Source organism: Oncorhynchus tshawytscha, linkage group LG06 (genome assembly GCF_018296145.1).
Source record: "Oncorhynchus tshawytscha isolate Ot180627B linkage group LG06, Otsh_v2.0, whole genome shotgun sequence".
Taxonomy (NCBI): Eukaryota; Metazoa; Chordata; class Actinopteri; order Salmoniformes; family Salmonidae; genus Oncorhynchus; species Oncorhynchus tshawytscha.
This window is the reverse complement of record NC_056434.1, coordinates 51,719,754-51,739,386: the sequence shown is the minus strand read 5'-3', so window position 1 is coordinate 51,739,386 and position 19,633 is coordinate 51,719,754. Positions and strand designations below refer to the sequence as shown.

The 19,633-nt window shown below is 43.8% G+C and overlaps 1 protein-coding gene across 4 annotated transcripts in view; it reads left to right on the top strand.

Annotated features, from left to right (window-relative positions):
* Positions 1-19,633, top strand: part of LOC112252693 (non-muscle caldesmon) — a 59,072-nt gene that overhangs the window by 26,721 nt on the left and 12,718 nt on the right. The window contains exons 1-7 of one of the 4 annotated variants that reach the window (XM_024424156.2): positions 8,522-8,721; positions 9,442-9,547; positions 15,263-15,400; positions 15,609-15,999; positions 17,226-17,246; positions 17,401-17,457; positions 17,741-18,019. In XM_024424156.2, the coding sequence (XP_024279924.1) occupies positions 9,474-9,547; positions 15,263-15,400; positions 15,609-15,999; positions 17,226-17,246; positions 17,401-17,457; positions 17,741-18,019 (960 nt within the window). In that variant the 5' untranslated portion in view covers positions 8,522-8,721; positions 9,442-9,473. Of the gene's footprint in view, positions 1-8,521; positions 8,722-8,766; positions 8,846-9,441; positions 9,548-15,262; positions 15,401-15,608; positions 16,000-17,225; positions 17,247-17,400; positions 17,458-17,740; positions 18,020-19,633 lie in introns of those variants that run through there. The other 3 variants (XM_024424154.2, XM_024424155.2, XM_024424157.2) reach the window with 3 other exon arrangements.

Genomic DNA, 19,633 nt, shown 5'->3' with positions numbered 1-19,633 from the left:
TTCAGAATAAGGCTGTAACGTAACAATATAAAAAAAGTTGAGGTGTCTAAATATTATCCGAATGCACCGTATACACTGAGTTTACAAACATTAGGAACACCTGCTCTTTCCATGACATAGAATGACCAGGTGAATCCAGGCGAAAGCCATGATCCCCTATTGGTGTAACCTGTTAAATCCACTTCAATCAGTGTAGATGAAGGGGAGAAGACCGGTTAAGGAAGGATTGTGTTTGTGTGCCATTGAGGTTTAAGGGTAAAACAAAATATTTAAGTGCCTTTGAACGGGGTATGGTAGTAGGTGCCAGGCGCACCAGCTTAAGTGTGTCAAGAACTGCAACGCTGCTGGGTTTTTCACGCTCAACACTTTCCTGTTTCTATCAAGAGTGGTCCACCACCCAAAGGACATCCAGCCAACTAAACTGTGGGAAACATTGGAGTCAACATTGGCCAGCATCACTGTGGAACGCTTTCGACGCCTTGTAGAGTCCATGCCCCGATGAATTTAGGCTGTTCTGACGGCAAAATGGGGTGCAACACAATATTACGAAGGTGTAATCTGGAAGATCAGTCAACTTCTAGTGAATCTTTTGTTTTCATTTCAACAACTTTCAAAATGATGTGTTGGATGCATTGCTTAAGATTGATGTAAAGTCAGATTTTGGAGTCAGGAGCCATGTTTCCATTCCATTGGCAACAGATTTTCTGCATAAAAACATTTTCCCATTAGAGAAGTATTTCCATCAAATTGAGGCGCTGCGCGCTGACGTGGTGCACATAAAAATAACTTGCCGTTAAAATTGCCATGTGCCAAGTAAAAAATACAAGTCATCACACTGGTTTAGACATTGGCAATACTCTCAAACATTGGATTTATATTCCGTTATTGTTATTTTGAGAGACAATGTATAGACAGACTGAACACTAAGTATATCTTCAATGGTGCTTTCTGTATGGGGAGTCAAAAACACTGTCAGAACTATCACCTTGTTAAACTAACATTTGGTTTAAAAAGGTTGCGCTCTGGCAAATATACACTTGAGTTTGATATGTTGAAGTGGTTTACAGGCCTGTTCCGGACTGCTCGGGTTTTAAGCCTCTGTTACTGTATATGGTGTTGGTCATTGTGAAATCTAAACCAGAATACACTAGTGCCCTGCTGTAATGCATTGTGCTGTCCTTGTGGCCCCCTCTTAAGATCAGATATCAAAGATAAAACATGTAATGGGACTGCAGCACTGAAGTAGACCCTCTATAACTGGGTAGACATCCTACATTACCATATAAGGCTAAGTTTAAAGGCCCACTCCTTCAAAAAACAACAGAATGGCAGTGCCACTGCTTGGTTTGCTATAAGGCTGATTGATCGCTGTGGTTGTTGAGATTGGTGTGATTTCATAAACCTTCGCTGTTCAGTCCTGTCACTCCTCTCTGAGCACAAATTTCACCACTGGAATTGAAAGTTGTCGCTTGTCAACGTGAGTAGGGACAGCAAACAAGGGGGCGGAATAGGCAGTCGTATGAAGAGTGACGATAAGTCACATGACCCACACATGACCCAGAGCTCACACAGGGGCGATTTTAGTATGTAAATCTTGGGGGACAAAAAAATAAAAAACAAAATGCGGATGCATGCCAGCAAAGCCACTACACAACACAACACATTTCAATGAAATGACGTTGAACCACTGTGGGAATAGACGTTGAATTGAAGTCTGTGCCCAGTGGGTTCTCTGATTCTGCTGCGACTATTTCTGTCTCCAGTACTAGAATCTTACAGATCTATTGGGTACATTAAACATTCATGTGGATCTATTTGTTTATAAATTGTTCTTAGATATACTCAAACTGCAGCACTTGATTCACTGATATGCTTAAATTGTCTGGAAAGAAATCCCAGCATGATATCTTCCAGAGCTTTGTGTTCTAATTGAACAGATGCAAGTAGCACCTCCCCATTTGACTCTGTTTCAAAAACTTTTCTTCATACTAAACACTACCCAGGCCACACTAGTGAGACAGCCGGGGAAAGGAAGTGCCCCCAGTGAAACCCGGCTTGCCTGCTCTTTTGTTACACCCTGATCTGTTTCACCTGTCTTTGTGATTGTCTCCACCCCCCTCCAGGTGTCACCCATCTTCTCCTGTGTATTTATACCTGTGATTTCTGGCTGTCTGTGACAGTTTGTCTTGTATGTTCAAGTCAACCGAGCGGGTTGTGTCTCAGCGCCTGCTTTTTCCAGTCTCTCTTTTCCCGCCCTCCCGGTTTTTACCCTGGCCTGACTCTGAGCCCGCCTGCCTCTCGACTGGTACCTCTGCCCCCTCTGGATTACCAATCTCGACCTTACCCTGAGCCTGCCTGGTTTTCTGACCCCTGCCTGCCTTGACCTGTCCATTGCCTGCCCCTGTTTGGAACATTAAACTATTGTTTATTCGACGTGGTCTGCACCTGGGTCTTCCCTTCATACCTGATAGATTTGCCAAGTAACAAGCTGTAACTGCACTAGCTGTACTATAGTGACTTAAGTTGAGTATGCTTATTGGTCATAGTACGAATAGTTAGTATGCCTAAAGATCCTGGATGTTGTACTAAATTCACCAAAATACAAAGTATACAAGCAGTGGACACTTTCTGTGCTTTTAAGGCCCAGAATGGCATTTTAAGAAAATGGGCGTGGCTTCGCCAAGTTTTCAGATTTGAAGAAAATGGCAGACTGTGCAGCCGAAGTCCGAGCGGGTACAAATTCACTGCTTTAACTAATTCTAACTAATGTTGCGCAATGTAATGAAGTAATGGCTTTTCAAATAAGTTACATTATATGTTATGTTTGCTGACAATTTGTTAGCTACGCTATCCTTACACGCAACCCAAACCGGCTGCGCGCGTGCACCGTCGTGCATAAATGTATTTTGTACCCCCACACCAAACGCCATCACGACATGCAGGTTAAAATATCAAAACAAACTCAACCAATTACATTCATTTGGGGACAGGTCAAAAAGCAGTCAACCTTTATGGCAATTTAGCTAGCTAGCTTGCACTTGCTAGCTAATTTGTCCTATTTAGCTAGCTTGCTGTTGCTAGCTAATTTGTCCTGAGATTTAAACAGTTATTTTACCTGAAATGCACAAGGTCCTCTAGTCCAACAATTAATCCACACAACGGTCAACCGACTCGTTTCTAGTCATCTCTCCTCCTAGGCCTTTTCTTCTCTTGACTTTATATTGTGATTGGCATCTTTCATAAATTAGGTGCATTACCACCACCGACCTCGTTCGTTTTTCAGTCACCCACGTGGGTATAACCAATGAGATGGCACGTAGGTACCTGCTTCTATAAACCAATGAGGAGATGGGAGAGGCAGGACTTGCAGTGTGATCTGTGTCAGAAATAGAACTGACTTCTATTTTAGCCGATGGCAACGCAGATGCTAGTTGGCGCAATAATTGAATAATATAGATTTCTACATTTATTTTTGCACCGCTCGTGCATGCGATTTGAGCGGTGTAGTCGGCATTTTAAAAACCGCATATCATTCAGCAGTATGTACCGCAGGTATGTTAGTTGGCCACTAATACATTGAATTTGTCAGTATATTAACTATATGCTATCTAAATAATTACCCAATGTTTGACTTGATTATACATGTCATTCTTATTTTAGCTAAGCTGTATAGTCGTTGTGCATTCTCAATGGACATTGTTAATTCTGGCTATCTGCTCTGATTTCAGAGCACTCTCGCCTGAGTGTGCCAGAGCAGTGATATGTAACTCTCATTGAGTGTCAGTAAATGTTGGCAAAAAGGCGTCATTAAATTGTTGCCTCAAGCACACATAAAAACAGCCTAACAAGCTCTGCTAGAGATTAACATGGTCAGAGTGAGGTTGTCTGGAAGTAGCTAGCAAGTTAGCCAGTTCACTTGGGTGCTTGACTGCCTTTGTGAGGTCAGAATGCTCGGATCAACCCTACCTCTCGGCCAGAGCGTCCAGTGTGCGCTCTGAGGGCGAAACGCTCTGAATTTACGAACTGACAATATGACAACGCTCTTAATTTACGAACGCCCAGTGCACATTCTGGCACTCCAGAATGAATTTATGAACACACTCAACTTCCAGTAGACAGGTGAAGTGCTAGTACGCTCAACCGAAAGGATACCATTCGTTTACAGTATACTAAAATGAACTAATAGTATGTAGTACACAGTATGGGTATTCGAACACAGCTACAAGGGAGAAAAGGCACAAAGCAGTCAAATATACAGGTAATGGCCAAAACAATGGAAGCACTCGAGTAATGCAGGCTGTATCACAACCGGCTGTGATTGGTAGTCCCGGGCGGTGCACAATTGGGCGGTGCACTTGCCTAGTAAAAAAAAAAAAAAACGTAAAATAAAATTGAAAATTATAATGCTCCCATCCAATGTTCCTGTTAAACTGCGCGCGTGCACGATAGCGCACCTCCAAGACTGCAGTGCAGAATTAAATGCCATGCTACGCAGAGATGCAAGAGATTGAACTTCACTGAATTCGCCTGATTAGTTTGCACTATATAGATCGTTTTTCCTGTGATCGAATAAAAAAATATCAGACCCTTATCAGTGCAACAAACCTAAACAGATCTAAGATTGCGTCTGTGGTTTTGTTGTAGGCAGAGCTAGATCGCAACGGAGCAGAGTTTTTTGGCGCGAGCAGTCTTTCAATCACCCTCGAGTTTATGCGCTTTTCACATCGGTTCAAAATCAACATTTGTTTTTATTCTTTGCTAGTTAGGGAGTTATTAGGCCAGTTATAGATAAGTATAGGACAGCAATGAGTTACTGCTTCCTACAAGAGCATGACACGTGTAGGCTATATTTCAAGCTGTCTTTGAAAAGCCAGTCAGGTAAAAAGCTTAGGTCTTAATTAAAGGGGCAGGGTTGTATTTTGAGACAGGTTTGAATATGCAAATAAGCCAATAGGCAGAGGGGGTAGACCCCATTGTCCAAATCTCTGTATGGTAATAATAATTAAACGTCTCATGCAATCTAAGCCTGCATTGAACACTACATATAGACTACAGACTACTGAATAGCCTATTGGTTACTGTCTAAAACTGTAAGGATAAAGCCTCAGTCTTCATTGTAAACACGCCTCAGGAGTTGCACAAAATTCTCACAGCACTCAAGATTCCGCTCACAAGATCTAAAATTTGCTCAGTGCCCCCCAGAATTCGAGGAAACATTGCCCCTATCCATAGGACACAAGTGGTCACTGAATGGTTTGATGACCATGAAATTGGCACATGAGAACACCATCATCAAATTATGGAATTTGTTATGGAACAATGGTGTCGCATCCCTCCCATAGAGTTCCAGACACTTGTAGAATCTATGCCAAGGTGCATTAAAGCTGTTCTGGCTCGTAGTGGCCCGATGGCCCTATTAAGACACTTTATGTTGGTGTTTACTTTATTTAGGCAATTAGCCTACTTGTACACACTCCACGATTCCAACTTATGGAGTTTTGATGTATTCTTCCAGAAATATTATTAGGTATTACTGTATCATTATTATTTTTAGGACTAGGGTTTGTCATACAGCCAAGCACGAATTGAAATTGATCGCAGCCTCTCCCTTCTTAAACGCATATATTCTAGGATGTTTTAAAAAATCCACAGGGAACTGGAGCCGCAAACAAAAATGAGCCATTTTGATTTATTTTTATTAGCTGTTCTATGCCAACATTTTCTGGAAGTGAACTGCTTGCTTCGTGACTACTCTTTTCTCCCACACCCTTACTCTGTTCTTCTCACAGTAGACATTACTGGCAGTGAACTGCTTACTTCGTGACTACTCTTTTCTCCCACACCCTTACTCTGTTCTTCTCACAGTAGACATTACTGGCAGTGAACTGCTTGCTTCGTGACTACTCTTTTCTCCCACACCCTTACTCTGTTCTTCTCACAGTAGACATTACTGGCAGTGAACTGCTTGCTTCGTGACTACTCTTTTCTCCCACACCCTTACTCTGTTCTTCTCACAGTAGACATTGCTGGCAGTGAACCGCTTGCTTCGTGACTACTCTTTTCTCCCATACCCTTACTCTGTTCTTTCCACAGTAGACATTACTGGCAGTAAACTGCTTGCTTCGTGACTACTCTTTTCTCCCACACCCTTACTCTGTTCTTCTCACAGTAGACATTACTGGCAGTGAGCACAGCGACTGTCAACTTAATGTGAATTTACAGTAGAGGGAGCTGTCAATGACATGCCAAGTCAGTATCAGGATTATGTCAAAATAGAATACACAGGTACTTTACAAAACCATAACAGGTTGTGATTACCTTGTTTGATTACCTTGTTTGTCTATGCTATTAGAACTCTTTGAAGGTAACGGATGGAATTTGATAAATTAGCTACTACTAAGGGAAACACTGCTTTGAAGATACAATACCACTAAGGAATAAGTGTCCATTTATTTCCAGTGTTGTGGTTCTGGCATTACCAATGCATGCCTGGTCTATTCATGTCAGAAGTACACACGTACTCCAGCTGAGTAATTCAATGAAAGGCTGAAGGCACTAGCCCATAAATCCCTTCTTTCAGCATCTGTTTATTCCTCATCGACTACTCTATTCTTGTATCTGCCAATCAAGTCTCTTCACAGTGGAAGCAGACTCTCTCTGAACAACACAACCTCCAATGAACAGCCTAAGTCAGTCAGTCACTTATGAACATAGAATCATCAAATTTGTACACCAAATAATTTTCAGCTATTATTGTGGTGTATAATTTAAGAAATGGGGCTGCTCTGACAGATCTCAGTTCAAATCAAATCAAGTTGTGTTAGCCACATGCGCCGAATACAACAGGTGTAGACCGTACAGTGAAATGCTGACTTACGAGCCCCTAACCAACAATACAGTTATAAAAAATATGGATAAGAATAAGAAAGAAAAAAAGTAACAAGTAACTAAAGAGCAGCAGTAAAATAACAATAGCGGGGCCAAAGACAGGGGGGTACTGGTCCAGAGTCAATGTGCGGGGGCACCGATTAGTTGAGGTAATATGTACATGTAGGTAGAGTTATTAAAGTGACTATGCATAGATGATAACAACAGAGAGTAGCAGCGGTGTAAAAGAAGGGGGGGGGGCAATGCAAATAGTCCGGGTAGCCATTTGATTGGGTGTTCAGGAGTCTTATGGCTTGGGGGTAGAAGCTGTTTAGAAGCCTCTTGGACCTAGACTTGGCGCTCCGGTACCTCTTGCCGTGCGGTAGCAGAGAGAACATCCTATGACTAGGGTGGCTGGAGTCTTTGACAATTTTTAGGGCCTTCCTCTGACACCGCCTGGTATAGTGGTCCTGGATGACAGGAAGCTTTGCCCCAGTGATGTACTGGTCCATACGTACTACCTTCTGTAGTGCCTTGCGGTCGGAGGCCGAGCAGTTGTCATACCAGGTAGTGATGCAACCAGTCAGGAGGATGCTCTCGATGGTGTATCTGTAGAACCTTTTGAGGATCTGAGGACCCATGCCAAATCTTTTCAGTCTCCTGAGGGGGAATAGGTTTTGTCATGCCCTCTTCACGACTGTCTTGGTGTGCTTGGACCATGTTAGTTTGTTGGTGATGTGGACACCAATGAACTTGAAGCTCTCAACCTGCTCCACTGCAGCCCCGTCGATGAGAATGCCCGGTCCTCTTTTTCCTGTATTCCACAATCATCTCCTTTGTCTTGATCCTGTTGAGGGAGAGGTTGTTGTCCTGGCACCACACGGCAAGGTCTCTGACCTCCTCCCTATAGGCTGTCTCGTCGTTGTCGGTGATCTGGCCTACCACTGTTGTGTCATCTACAAACTTAATGATGGTGTTGGAGTCGTGCCTGGAGCTCTATCAGCCAGCCAGTAAGAGTTTTTTCATTTGTAAGTTGTAAGGTTTTTACAGGCTTACAGTGTTACACAATGGACTGCACTTCACTAAATGACCCCCTGGCCTGCCTGGCTATACCATCCTAAATACAGTCTCTGCCCCGACCCTGGTCCACTCTGTGGGCTGGAAAATCAGTTGCCGGGTAGTTTTGGCCACTCAGAGGAAGTGAAGGCCTCTGAAACAATCTAGGAGACTGCTTGCCTGCCTGCTTGGCTGCCTGCTTGCCTGCTGCCTGCCTGCCTGCCTTTAACACCCTATTCCAACCAGCGCTGCTGAGTTTAGCTAACCAGTGACAGCTCTGTAAACACAAGCAGGCTAAAAAGAAAATGTAGATACTGTAGGAGGGAGGTAGAGAATGGTGAGCGAAGGAGCGACAGAGAAAGGTAGAGGGAAAAAGGGGTTGAGAGAGAGGCAGAGATGGAAACAAAAAAGAGAAAAAAGAGGGGGATAGACAGAGAGCTAGAGGGAGAGAGGGGAAGAGACATCAGGAGCGTGTGAAAAGAAGGAGAAGGCAAAACAAGAGAAAATAGTTTGAGTAAGATAGTCTGCGCAAGACAGAGAGAGAGAGAGAGAGAGAGGGGGGAGGGAGGGAGCAAGCAAGAGAGTAAGGAGGGAGGGAGGCTGAGCAAGAGAGAGAGAGGGAAGAGACAGGCTTTGCCTTTTCTGGTAGTTATAGTTGCTGAAAGAGCAAGCAGGAATTCTTTGTGCTGTAGCAGAGAGAGCTGAGATATAAACCAGACTGTGGAGTTGATATACTGAGAGAGGAGGGAGTGCTGCCCATGGACTAAACCTAAGCGTCCGCTACTCACTACAGCTAAGGTATTGTATAGCTATGGGATTTTTCCCCAGTTTTTTCAGTAGCCCATAGTGAGCCAGGGAATGTCATAATGCTGAGTGTTGAATGTTTCTTGGGTGGTCCTACTTCGAGTCATGTCCAGTGAATGTGAGTGTGTTTCTGTGTTGACTGGGGAGCTTATCTTGTGTTTTGTCTTTACTTTTTGCCTGTTTTGTTTGATAGAGTTCCCATCCCAGTTAGCCTAGTTAGTCACAGAGAATTGTGATTGGAATGATGATGATGATAATGATATTTCATCATATTTCTATTTATTCATATTATTTATTTGATTTCTATTTCTATATATTTATTTCTGATATTTCTTGTGGCTTTAGGTGTGACAACTAAGAGCTCTGATGTAAGAAAAGCAGGGGTTGGTTATACCGCAGCTGTTTTAAGCACCCAAATGTTTGTGCAGGTCTTTACGGTGTCATGCTACTTAATGTGAATGAGTTACAGGCACTTAATCACCAATGATGTCACTGTCAGGGTTCTTCTGATGTAAGGTCAAAGGTTATGTCATTTGGAGTTAAACATTGAAAGTGTTGAGGCTAGATTTGGCATTTTCCCTCACGGCATCAATGAAAACCTTTTTGCACGTCCTCATTTCAGCATACTGACCTCTGTACAGAGACTTACGGCATAGAAGTTGTGTAAATGTGTAATGATGTTAAACTTTACCAGTCTGTGTTGGTTTCTTTCAGTCGGAACACAGAAGAAACGCTCCCAGGCCACCATGGATGACGACTTTGACCAGCGCATGGAATTGAGGAGGCAGAGGCGTGAGCAAATGCGTCTAGACGCAGAGAAGTGAGTGACCTGTCTGTCTAACACGCACACACAAACATGCATTTACACACACACACACACACACAAACATGCATCACACACACGCATTTACACACATGCAAACACACACACACATTTCACTGACGGTCTACACCTATTGTTTACAAAGTATTTGACAAATAAAATGTGATTTGATCTAATATGGTGGATGAGTGGATGAGCTTTAAACCCAAATGTGTGCTCTCCTCCAGTTAAGCCCATTGTCTCATCTGAACCCAGTAAGAGTTCTCTGATCTCTTTGCCAAATTCATCCTTCTCACTGGGAATTTTTACTGGTAAACCTCATTCAGCATTTATTGTATCTATTGTCATGCAGGTACACTTGTATGCACACACAGGATAACAGGAGAAGTCATTCCAGACAGCTTTGGGCCTGTCTCCTATCCCCCGACATCAATCTGATTTGTTAGTTTCAGTGGTGTCCAATTCTATTCGAAACATGACCGTTTGACTGACTGACTTACTGCACACAAACAAACAAACTCTATAAATGTTCTATTTTGGCAGGGGATTTGTTTTTGGCTCCTAGAGGCTTCCATTTCTTCAGATTTTAGGGTTGCTCATCTCTCCTTGCTTGCTATAAGGTACTGTTGTTTGTTTTGTATGGGCAACCATCACTCTACATTAGCTTCTAAGTCATTCTAACTTGAACAGATGCAGGCTTGCCTAGATGTCCATTTTGTTCTGTATCGCCATTGGCAGGCAATCAATTGATTCTGCTTATGATTAAACCTTAAGTATTCCGTTACACTTTCCATTGTTTGGGAAATCTGCTTTTTACTGTGAATATATCCATTTGCTATAATGATGTTTTATGGAGAATAAATGAACAGCATTCGAGGTTTGTTTGAATGAGACTGGCGATTCCTTGGTATGCAGTGTTTACATTGTGCAGAGTCATGAGGCACTTTCCCTTCCTCCTGAACCTCCCATAGTCCAGCAGCCATATATGGGCTTGTAGACAGATAATGACCAGTTGTGCTTGTACAATTTCAGTGTGTGTACTGTGTGTGTGTGTTGATGTGTTAGCACCTTTTTTTCCCCCCGAAGAGTGTACAATCTAGGACCTAAAAGGGTTCTTCGGCTGTCCCCATTGAAGAACCCCTTTTGGTTCCAGGTAGAACCCATTTGAGTTCCATGTAGAACCGTTTACACAGAGGGTTCTACGTGGAACCCAAAATAATTATATCTGGAACAAAAAGGGTTCTAAACTGGAACCAAAAAGGGTTCTCCTATGGAGACAGCCAAAGAATCCTTTCTGGAACCATTTCTTTCTAAAAATATATCCAAGCATGTGTGTGAGTGTATGTGTGAAAGCACAGGATATGTACTGTAATGGTTTCTGTCTTTGTCTGAGCATATCCATGTGTTGGCCCAGCAGGCCCTGTGCGGTAGACAGAAACAGACAGAAGACTTGGATGCAGCGGCAGGCTGAAGTGATGACTGCTTAATGAGCTCGATTGCTTTGCTCATTCATTAGTGAACAGATTGGCTGGGCTGTTTGGAGAGTTCAGACCTCTGTGTGTGTGTGTGTGTGTGTGTGTGTGTGTGTGTGTGTGTGTGTGTGTGTGTGTGTGTGTGTGTGTGTGTGTGTGTGTGTGTGTGTGTGTGTGTGTGTGTGTGTGTGTGTGTGTGTGTGTGTGTGTGTGTGGAATTGAAGGGTGAGTGCAATCGTTCCCAGACAAAGTCACGAATTACTGTAATGCATCATCTAAGCTGCCACTGTGACCACGCCTAAATGTCAGTTTGGATCTAGAGGCTTTCGTCCAGCGAAGAGGAATGGTTCTATTACTCAGCAGGAAGCACCGCCAGCGTGTGGGGGTGTGAGAGAGAGAGAGAGAAAGAATAGAAAGGGTGCAGGGAAAGAGAGCGATTCAGTAGTTTAGCTGTGAGTTTGGCCACCATAATGCAGCGGGGTTCTGCAATCGCGGTGTGTGAAAACGTCTGTAGTGCTGCGCTTGTGCTGGACTGATCAAAAGGAAAAGTTCATTGAAATTGATGTCTTCAAAATCCCAGCCTCTCTGCAGAATAAAGAACAGATTTGTCACATTTCAGTCTGTCTTTATACTGCAGACTTGGTTTAAAACATGTCCAGAAGAGACCAAGTATTCCCAATTGGAGCGTGAGTATCAATCTAAAAGTGTCACTTCTCCGTCAACAGTCGAATGGAATAGGCTGTAAATGACAGCATCTGTATTGTTGGGTACAGGAGGCTGTGAGAAGTGATCACTTTGTATGTCACTCTCTGTTTAATGAAGGAGACAACGATCGGTGCATCGTTTGTTTGCTCATGGATGAAACTACAGCCCATTGCATGTACGGTATCTACAGTATTATCTGAAGTCCCATCAGCTCCTGCTCTGACTGTGGTCTGAAGGGCGGGCCTGCAGTTTTCTCACAGTCCGGCTCCTGCCCTGCATTTCCTGTGCAGCCTCACACACACGGAGCCTCGCTGCAGCACGGCCTGGGCCCGAGGACACGTTGTAGACGCTGGGATGTTTTGACTGCTGTTTTTATTTCAGAGCTGACAACTTGAGTCCCCCTCCTCCCCAATTGTTATAATCTGTAACATATCAACATGAGTATGTACAGTATGATGGTATTCTTGAAGAGAAATACTGATGGTTCAGAGCAACCTTTGTCATTCGGAAAACCCGCGCACTTCCTCTCCTCCCCAGCATCTGTAAATCATTGAGTGTGTGTGTATACACACAACATGACCAAAGGTATGTGGACACCTGCTCGTCGAACATCTCATGCCAAAATTGTGGGCATTAATGTCTAGTTTTACTCATGCTGCCCAACATACCCTCGTAAAACTGACTATCCTACCCATCCTTGACTTCGGCGATGTAATTTACAAAATAGCCTCCAACACTCTACTCAGCAAACTGGATGTAGTCTATCACAGTGCCATACGTTTTGTTACCAAAGCCCCGTATACGACCCACCACTGCGACCTGTATGCTCTCGTTGGCTGGCCCTCACTACATATTCGTCGCCTAACCCACTGGCTCCAGGTCATCTATAAGTCTTTGCTAGGTAAAGCCCCGCCTTATCTCAGCTCACTCAGGTCACCATAGCAACACCCACCCGTAGCAGACGCTCCAGCAGGTATATTTCACTGGGCATCCCCAAAGCCAACACTTCCTTTGGCCGCCTTTCCTTCCAGTTTTCTGCTGCCAATGACTGGAACGAATTGCAAAAATCACTGAAGCTGGAGGCTTATATCTCCCTCTCTAAATTTAAGCATCAGCTGCCAATCGAACCTCAATCAAATGTATTTTTAAAGCCCTTTTTACATCAGCCGATGTCACAGTTCTATACAGAAACCCAGCTTAAAACAGCAAGCAATGCAGATGTAGAAGCACGGTGGCTCGGAAAAACTCCCTACAAAGGCAGGAACCTAGAAAGAAATGTTCAAACATTCAAAGATGACCAGCAGGGTCAAATAATAACAATAATCACAGTGGTTGTAGAGGGTGCAACAGGTCAGCACCTCAGGAGTAAATGTCAGTTGGCTTTCATAGCCGAACATCTCTAGAGAGACCTGAAAATATCTAAGCAGCGACACTCCCCATCCAACCTGACAGAGCTTGAGAGGATCTGCAGAGAAGAATGGGAGAAACTCCCAAAATACAGGTGTCCCAAGCTTGTAGTGTCATACCCAAGAAGACACAAGGCTGTAATCGCTGCCAAAGGTGCTTCAACAAAGTACTGAGTAAAGGGTCTGAATACTTATGTAAATGTAATATTTCCGCAAAAAAAAAAAATGTAATTCTAAAAAACGTTTTTTACTTTGTAATTATGGGGTATTGTGTGTAGGTTGATGAGGGGGAAAAAAAGCTATTTAATACATTTTAGAATAAGGCTGTAACGTAACAAAAGAAAAAGTCAAAGGGTCTGAGTACTTTCTGAATGTACTGTATGTATGTGTGTGTGGGGGGGGGCGGGAAATAATACCCATTCTCTATCAACGGGACATTTCAAAGCTCTCTGCTCACCTCATAAACAAGGCGAGAGACGGCATGCTCTGCAGCCACGGATCCTCTCACACACACATGAGATGAATAAGGAAAGAGAGAAGGCAAGGCAATAATAAGAAGAATAGATTGTTTGATTTCTCCATTTCTCGCTCCCTCCTATCTCCGTATCCCACTTTCCAGAGCTGGGACGATAAACCAAAAGTTATCGACTCCGAACAAACCAACCAGTTATCGTGGATATTTTCTTGATATGGTTTGTTGCGATAAATAATCTATAACCCTACCATAGAAATGTGAATTTTGAAATGAAACAAGTATGCTAATATGGGTGATTGTTAATGGACCACTTGATAGCTACAACATTTTGTAGTTGTAGTTTTAAGGTTAATAAAAATAAAAATAAATGAAATGTGGTCCATATTAATGTGTCATTCAATTTATCGTTATCATGATAATTCAGTCAAGTTATCGTGATATGGATTTTGGTTTCTCTTTATCTTGGCTGGGAGTCCAGTTGATGAGCATTGTGCTCCCTCTGGAGCTCTCCCTATTCTCTCTCTCTTTCATCTCGGTGACGTGTTGATTCACAACACATACATACCTGTGTGTGTGTTATCAGTCTGACCTTCCTCCACCACGACACCATGCATCCATCCATCCATCCATCCATCCATCCATCCATCCATCCATCCATGCATCCATCCATCCATCGTATCTGTAATTGCTCTGGAGGTCAGATCACTGGGAGACAACATGGTGGATCAGTACAGGGTCACGTGTTTGACTGACGAGACCTGATAATTCATCTTTGAATAGTTTGTGAGACCGTCGGCACTACTGTGCAGTGTAAGGTCTATGGCTGGATCATCTCTCTCAAAGCAGTACGAGACTGTTGGTTAGACAGATGAGCAGTCTGAACTTTAGCGTTTTCCTGTTAGTCTGAACCTGTGTGTAGCTCCATTTAGCATGTTCTTTGTGAATGCTTGCAATAGGGTCTGTAGTGTAAACCCATCTACAAATGAATCTGTTTAAGACAGCTCTTTTAAAAGCTGTGGCTGTATATACAGTAAGGTGTCTTAAAGACGTGTATGTACTCTATATAATCACACTTTGGGACATAAGGATTAGGCCATGACTGCATGTTGTATAAAGAACGGAGATGGAATTAGGCTCTTCTCAGCCATCATACTGTATGTTTGTACCTGCCTATATACACACAATTTACATTCACCTCCCATGTAGCTAATTTTAACAGAGACCAAGTCCAGTACATCACTTCTCTCTGCTTCCCTATCTCCATGTTTGGTTAAAGACCAAGATTGCATCCCAAATGGGACCCTATTCCCTATAGAGTGCACTACTTTTGACCAGGGCCCATAGGGCTCTGATCAAAAGTAGTGCAATTAGTAGGGAATAGGGTGCCATTTGGGACACAATGTAAGTAACTCCCCAGGGTGGAAATAAATGTCCACAAGCTTATAAATGTCCCTCTGTAAAACGCTTGATGAAACAAAAACTTGATTTCTTAACCACTATAGGTGAAAATAATTGTAGTGATGGTTTGGTATGTATGGGAATCCTAATGATATGCAATAGGCATTGGGATAATATCAGTCATTTGTATGGCAGTAATAATTGTACGCAAAAGGCTAACATCTCCCATTTATGTGTACGTCTTGGCTTGTTTCAGGGGCTTCAGCACAACTGATGATGATGAGGAGGTGGCTCGCGAGCGTAGGAGAAACGCTCGTGAGGAACGAATGAAAAAGGCGGAGATGGAAGAGTCTAGCAGCAGCACCGTGACAACAGAGGTCAACAACACTCACAGGTAGAGAACACAGGGCACCCAGAACATGAACAAATCCGTGAAAACCAAAATGTCTTCTACAAATTTTAGGTAGAACCACCCCATTCTCCCTACTGAACAAGACCCTGATCTGTAGAAAGAACCCATCTGGTAACAATAATATAAGTTCCAGTGTTAACCAATAGCTTGTCTACAACTAATTCATTCTGTTTTCCCGTCCAATCCACAGTGTGACAGAGACAGAGTTCTCCTCCACCGGTGCAGAGGTGAGCTCCTCAGCAGGTGATGGGGATGACGTGGTACTCCTGGACCGCCTGGCCAAGCGGGAGGAACGCAGACAGAAGAGGTTGAAAGAGGCACTGGATAGACAGAAGGAGTTCGACCCAACCATCACCGATGGTAATGAGAACAGCCAGGAGGAGACCCTCCCTAGCGAGCGCCACCGAGGCACAGAGGAGGAGAAGGAGGAGAAACCAGCCCAGGAGGAAGTAACCACCAACTCCTGGAGTAGAGAGGAGGAGAAGGAGGTGAAAGAAGAGGAGGCGACGCCAAAGGAGGAGGAGCCTGAACCCGTCACAGAGCCTGAGAAAGCTGAGGAGGTGGAGGAAGAGAAGAAAGAGGTAAAGTATGGCTTCCTAGATTAACGTTAAAGGGCATAAATGTTGGATGGGAGGTTTTGTATTTACAGGAAGTTATATTGACACAAAATGTACTTTATCTCATAGGAAGACGTTGAAGAAACACAAATAGTACAAGAGAAATGTATTGAATTTGTTGTACCCGCTGCACCACTACAAGAGTGTGGGTTTGAAATATCAATTATGCCCAAGATGGCAGTAGAGGATAAATCTGTTGATGAGATATCTAAGGAAGAAAAACAGAAAAAAGAGTTGGAAGAAAAAGAGGCTGCAGCAAAACTCAAGAAAGAGGCTGAGGAAAAGGCTGAAAAAGAAAGGAAAGAAGCTGAAGAGAAAGCTGTAAAACTTAAAAAAGAAGAGGAAGAGAAAGCTGTAAAACTTAAAAAAGAAGAGGAAGAGAAAGCTGCAGAACTTAAAAAAGAAGAGGAAGAGAAAGCTGCAGAACTTAAAAAAGAAGAAGAAAAAGCTGCAAAATTGAAGAAAGAAGAAGAAAAAAATGCACAACTGAAGAAAGAGGCTGAAGAAAAAGAAAAGGCTGTAAAACTGAAGAAAGAAGCTGAAGAGAAAGCTAAAAAATCTAAGCAAGCAGAGGAAAAAAAGAAAGCTGAGGTATCAGTGTGACTTTTAGGGTGATTGCCTCCATTCACATCCTGGATAACTCCAATGTTCCTCATATATCTACTGTATCATAATACAGTACGCTCAATAATACAGTTATATTCAATATATTTTAAATTACACATGTAGAGGATATATTTGGGTTATCCAGGTTTTGCTGCGTTTTACATCGTCGCTGTTTGGGCCCCTTCCATATCCACATTCTCCCATGCTTTAAGGTGTGGTCACAGATCACAGAGTGGTCACGATGTGTTGCTTTGCATCATTGAGAACTTGGGCAGTTGTGTCCTAGTCTGGTCCCAGATCTGTTTGTTCTGTCCTGCCAATTCCTATGATCATTGTCATGCCAAACTGAGCCATAGAAGTTGGCACGAACAGATCAGCAACCAGGCTAGTTATGTCTCAGTGTTGTCACAGTGTGTGTGTCTGTGGTCAGCATCAACGTACATCTGCATTGCTCTCACCTTGCAGGCTGCAGTGGGACACCATTGTATGGCAATTTGCCTGGCTTCTACAGTTCGCATATGTAGATAGATGCCACAGTTATCTGACTTCCCTTGTTATGTTTCCCTGTGTTCCTGCCCACCAAGGAGGAAAAGTCCAAAAAGCGGGTAAGATCAAGTGGAAATGTCGACTCAAATAGAAATATTATGTCGGTGATGATCTAAATCATAGATTGTAAAAAATGTCCATATTATGCTGTACACCATTTGTTTATATTCTATAACTTTGTTTTTGTTTCTACGTCATTGGACTTTGATGCAGGAGGCTGCGAAGGTGGAGTTGGAGAAACCGAAGTTAAGATCAGTGAGGAAAGACGAAGTGAGCATCATTTTCTGTCCAACCCGACAAAACAGTTGCCTTGTTATACTACCACCGTTTGTTGCATTCATTACCTGCTCTATCTATCTCTGCTTTTTATTGGTGTATAACTCATCCACTGGTCTGTTGCTCATCCACTGGTTCGTCACTCATCAATTGGTTTCCATTGGTGAATTGATAGAAATAGATGAAGCATGTTGGATGGGGTATTGTAATCTCATTCCAATGATTGACCAATGGATTCATGATAGACCCCTAACTATCTGTGCTCTCTATTGAACAGAAGGAGTCCTCCCTCTCCAAGCAGCAGAACGGTGGTGTGGCGCGCTCCGCCGAGACCGAGGACCAGGAGCGCCTGGAGGCGGAGCGTAAGCTGGAGGAGCTGAAGCGGCGTCGTGACGAGGCGGACAGCGAGGAGTTTGAGAAGATGAAGCAGAAACAGCACGAGTCTGAGGCTGAGCTGGAGGAGCTGAAGAAGAAGAGGGAGGGGAGGAAGAAGGTCATTGAGGAGGAAGAGAAGCAGAAGAAGGCAGAGCTGGCTGAAAAGAAGGCCAAGGAGCAGGTGGGTGGGGACGTAGAGACAGATAGACAGGTGGGGGCTAAGGATGGACAGACAGACAGGTGGGAACTGGGGACGGACAAACAGACAGATGTGGAATGTCGCTGCAGTGGATAGCAGCCGTTGTACGGGCTCCTGACCAATTCTGCTATGTTGTGGAGGTTTTTAACGCTTATCTTAACTTATTTTGTACGAGACTACGTTGGCGGCCAAATAAACTGCCTTTACCCTCCATTCTGTTTGGGAACGTACAGTCACTAGAGAACAAACTGTACAAGCTCCATTTGAGACTATCCTATCAACGGGACCTGGAGAACTGTACTATTCTGTGATTCTTTGAGACGTGGCTGAACAAAGACATGGATAATATACATCTCAGTGGCTTTTCAACGCATCGTCAAGACCAGTCAGCAGCCTTGAGGAAGATGAGGGGGGAGGTGTGTGTCTCTTTGTTAACAACAGCTGGTGTGCAATGAGACTACACTGTTTACTAAGAGAGTTTTTATCTACATTTTTCATAGCTGTCTGTTTACCACCACACACCGATGCTGACACTAAGACTGCACTCAACAAGCTGTATAGGGCCATAAGCAAACAAGAAAATGCACACCCAGGGGCAACGCTTCCTGTGGCCGGTGTTTTTAAAGCAGTGGAACTGAAATCCCTTTTACCTCATTTTTATCAGCACGTCACCTGTGCAAGTAGAGGCGACAAAATTCTAGATCACCTTTACTCGACACACAGAAAAGTATTAGAGTACTTCCCGAGTGGTGCAGTGGTCTAAGGCTGTAGAGATTCTGGGTTCGAGTCCAGGCTCTGTTGCGACCGGGAGACCCATGGGGCAGCGCACAATTGTCCCAGCGTTTTCTGGGTTAGGTGGAAATTTGGCCGGCAGGGATGTCCTATCGTGCACCGGCAGGCGGGGCGCAGTGCACGCTGACATGGTCGCCAGGCGTACGGTGTTTCCTCCGACACATTGGTGCGGCTGGCTTCCGAGTTGTGTCAAGCTTGGTTGGGTTGTGTTTCGGAGGACACAAGGCTCTCGACCTTCGCCTCTCCCGAGTCCGTACGGGTGTTGCAGCGATGAGACAAGACTGTAACTACCAATTGGATACCACGAAATTGGGTAGAAAACGGGGTAAAAATAGTATTAGAGGTTCTCTCTCACCCTCCCTTTTGCAAATCTGGCTATAACTCTCTCCTCCTGTTCCTGCTTACAAGTACAAACTCAAACAGGAAGTACTAGTCATATGCTCGATACGGAAGTAGTCCAATGAAACGGATGCTAAGCTACAGGACCGTTTCGCTAGCACAGACTGGAATATATTCCAGGATTCATCTGATAACATACACCACACCACACCACCACACCACCGTATGTACATATCCCAAACAGAAGTCATGGATTACAGGCAACATCCGCAGTGAGCTAAAGGCTAGAGTTGCCATTTCAAGGAGCGGGACATTAATCCGGACCCTTATAAGAAATCCCGCTACGACTATGAGGTGGTGAGGGTAGGCAACAACACATCTGCCCCGCTGACCCTCAACATGGGGGCCCATCAGGGGTGCGTGCTTAGTCCCCTCCTGTACTCCCTGTTCGTCCATGACTGCGTG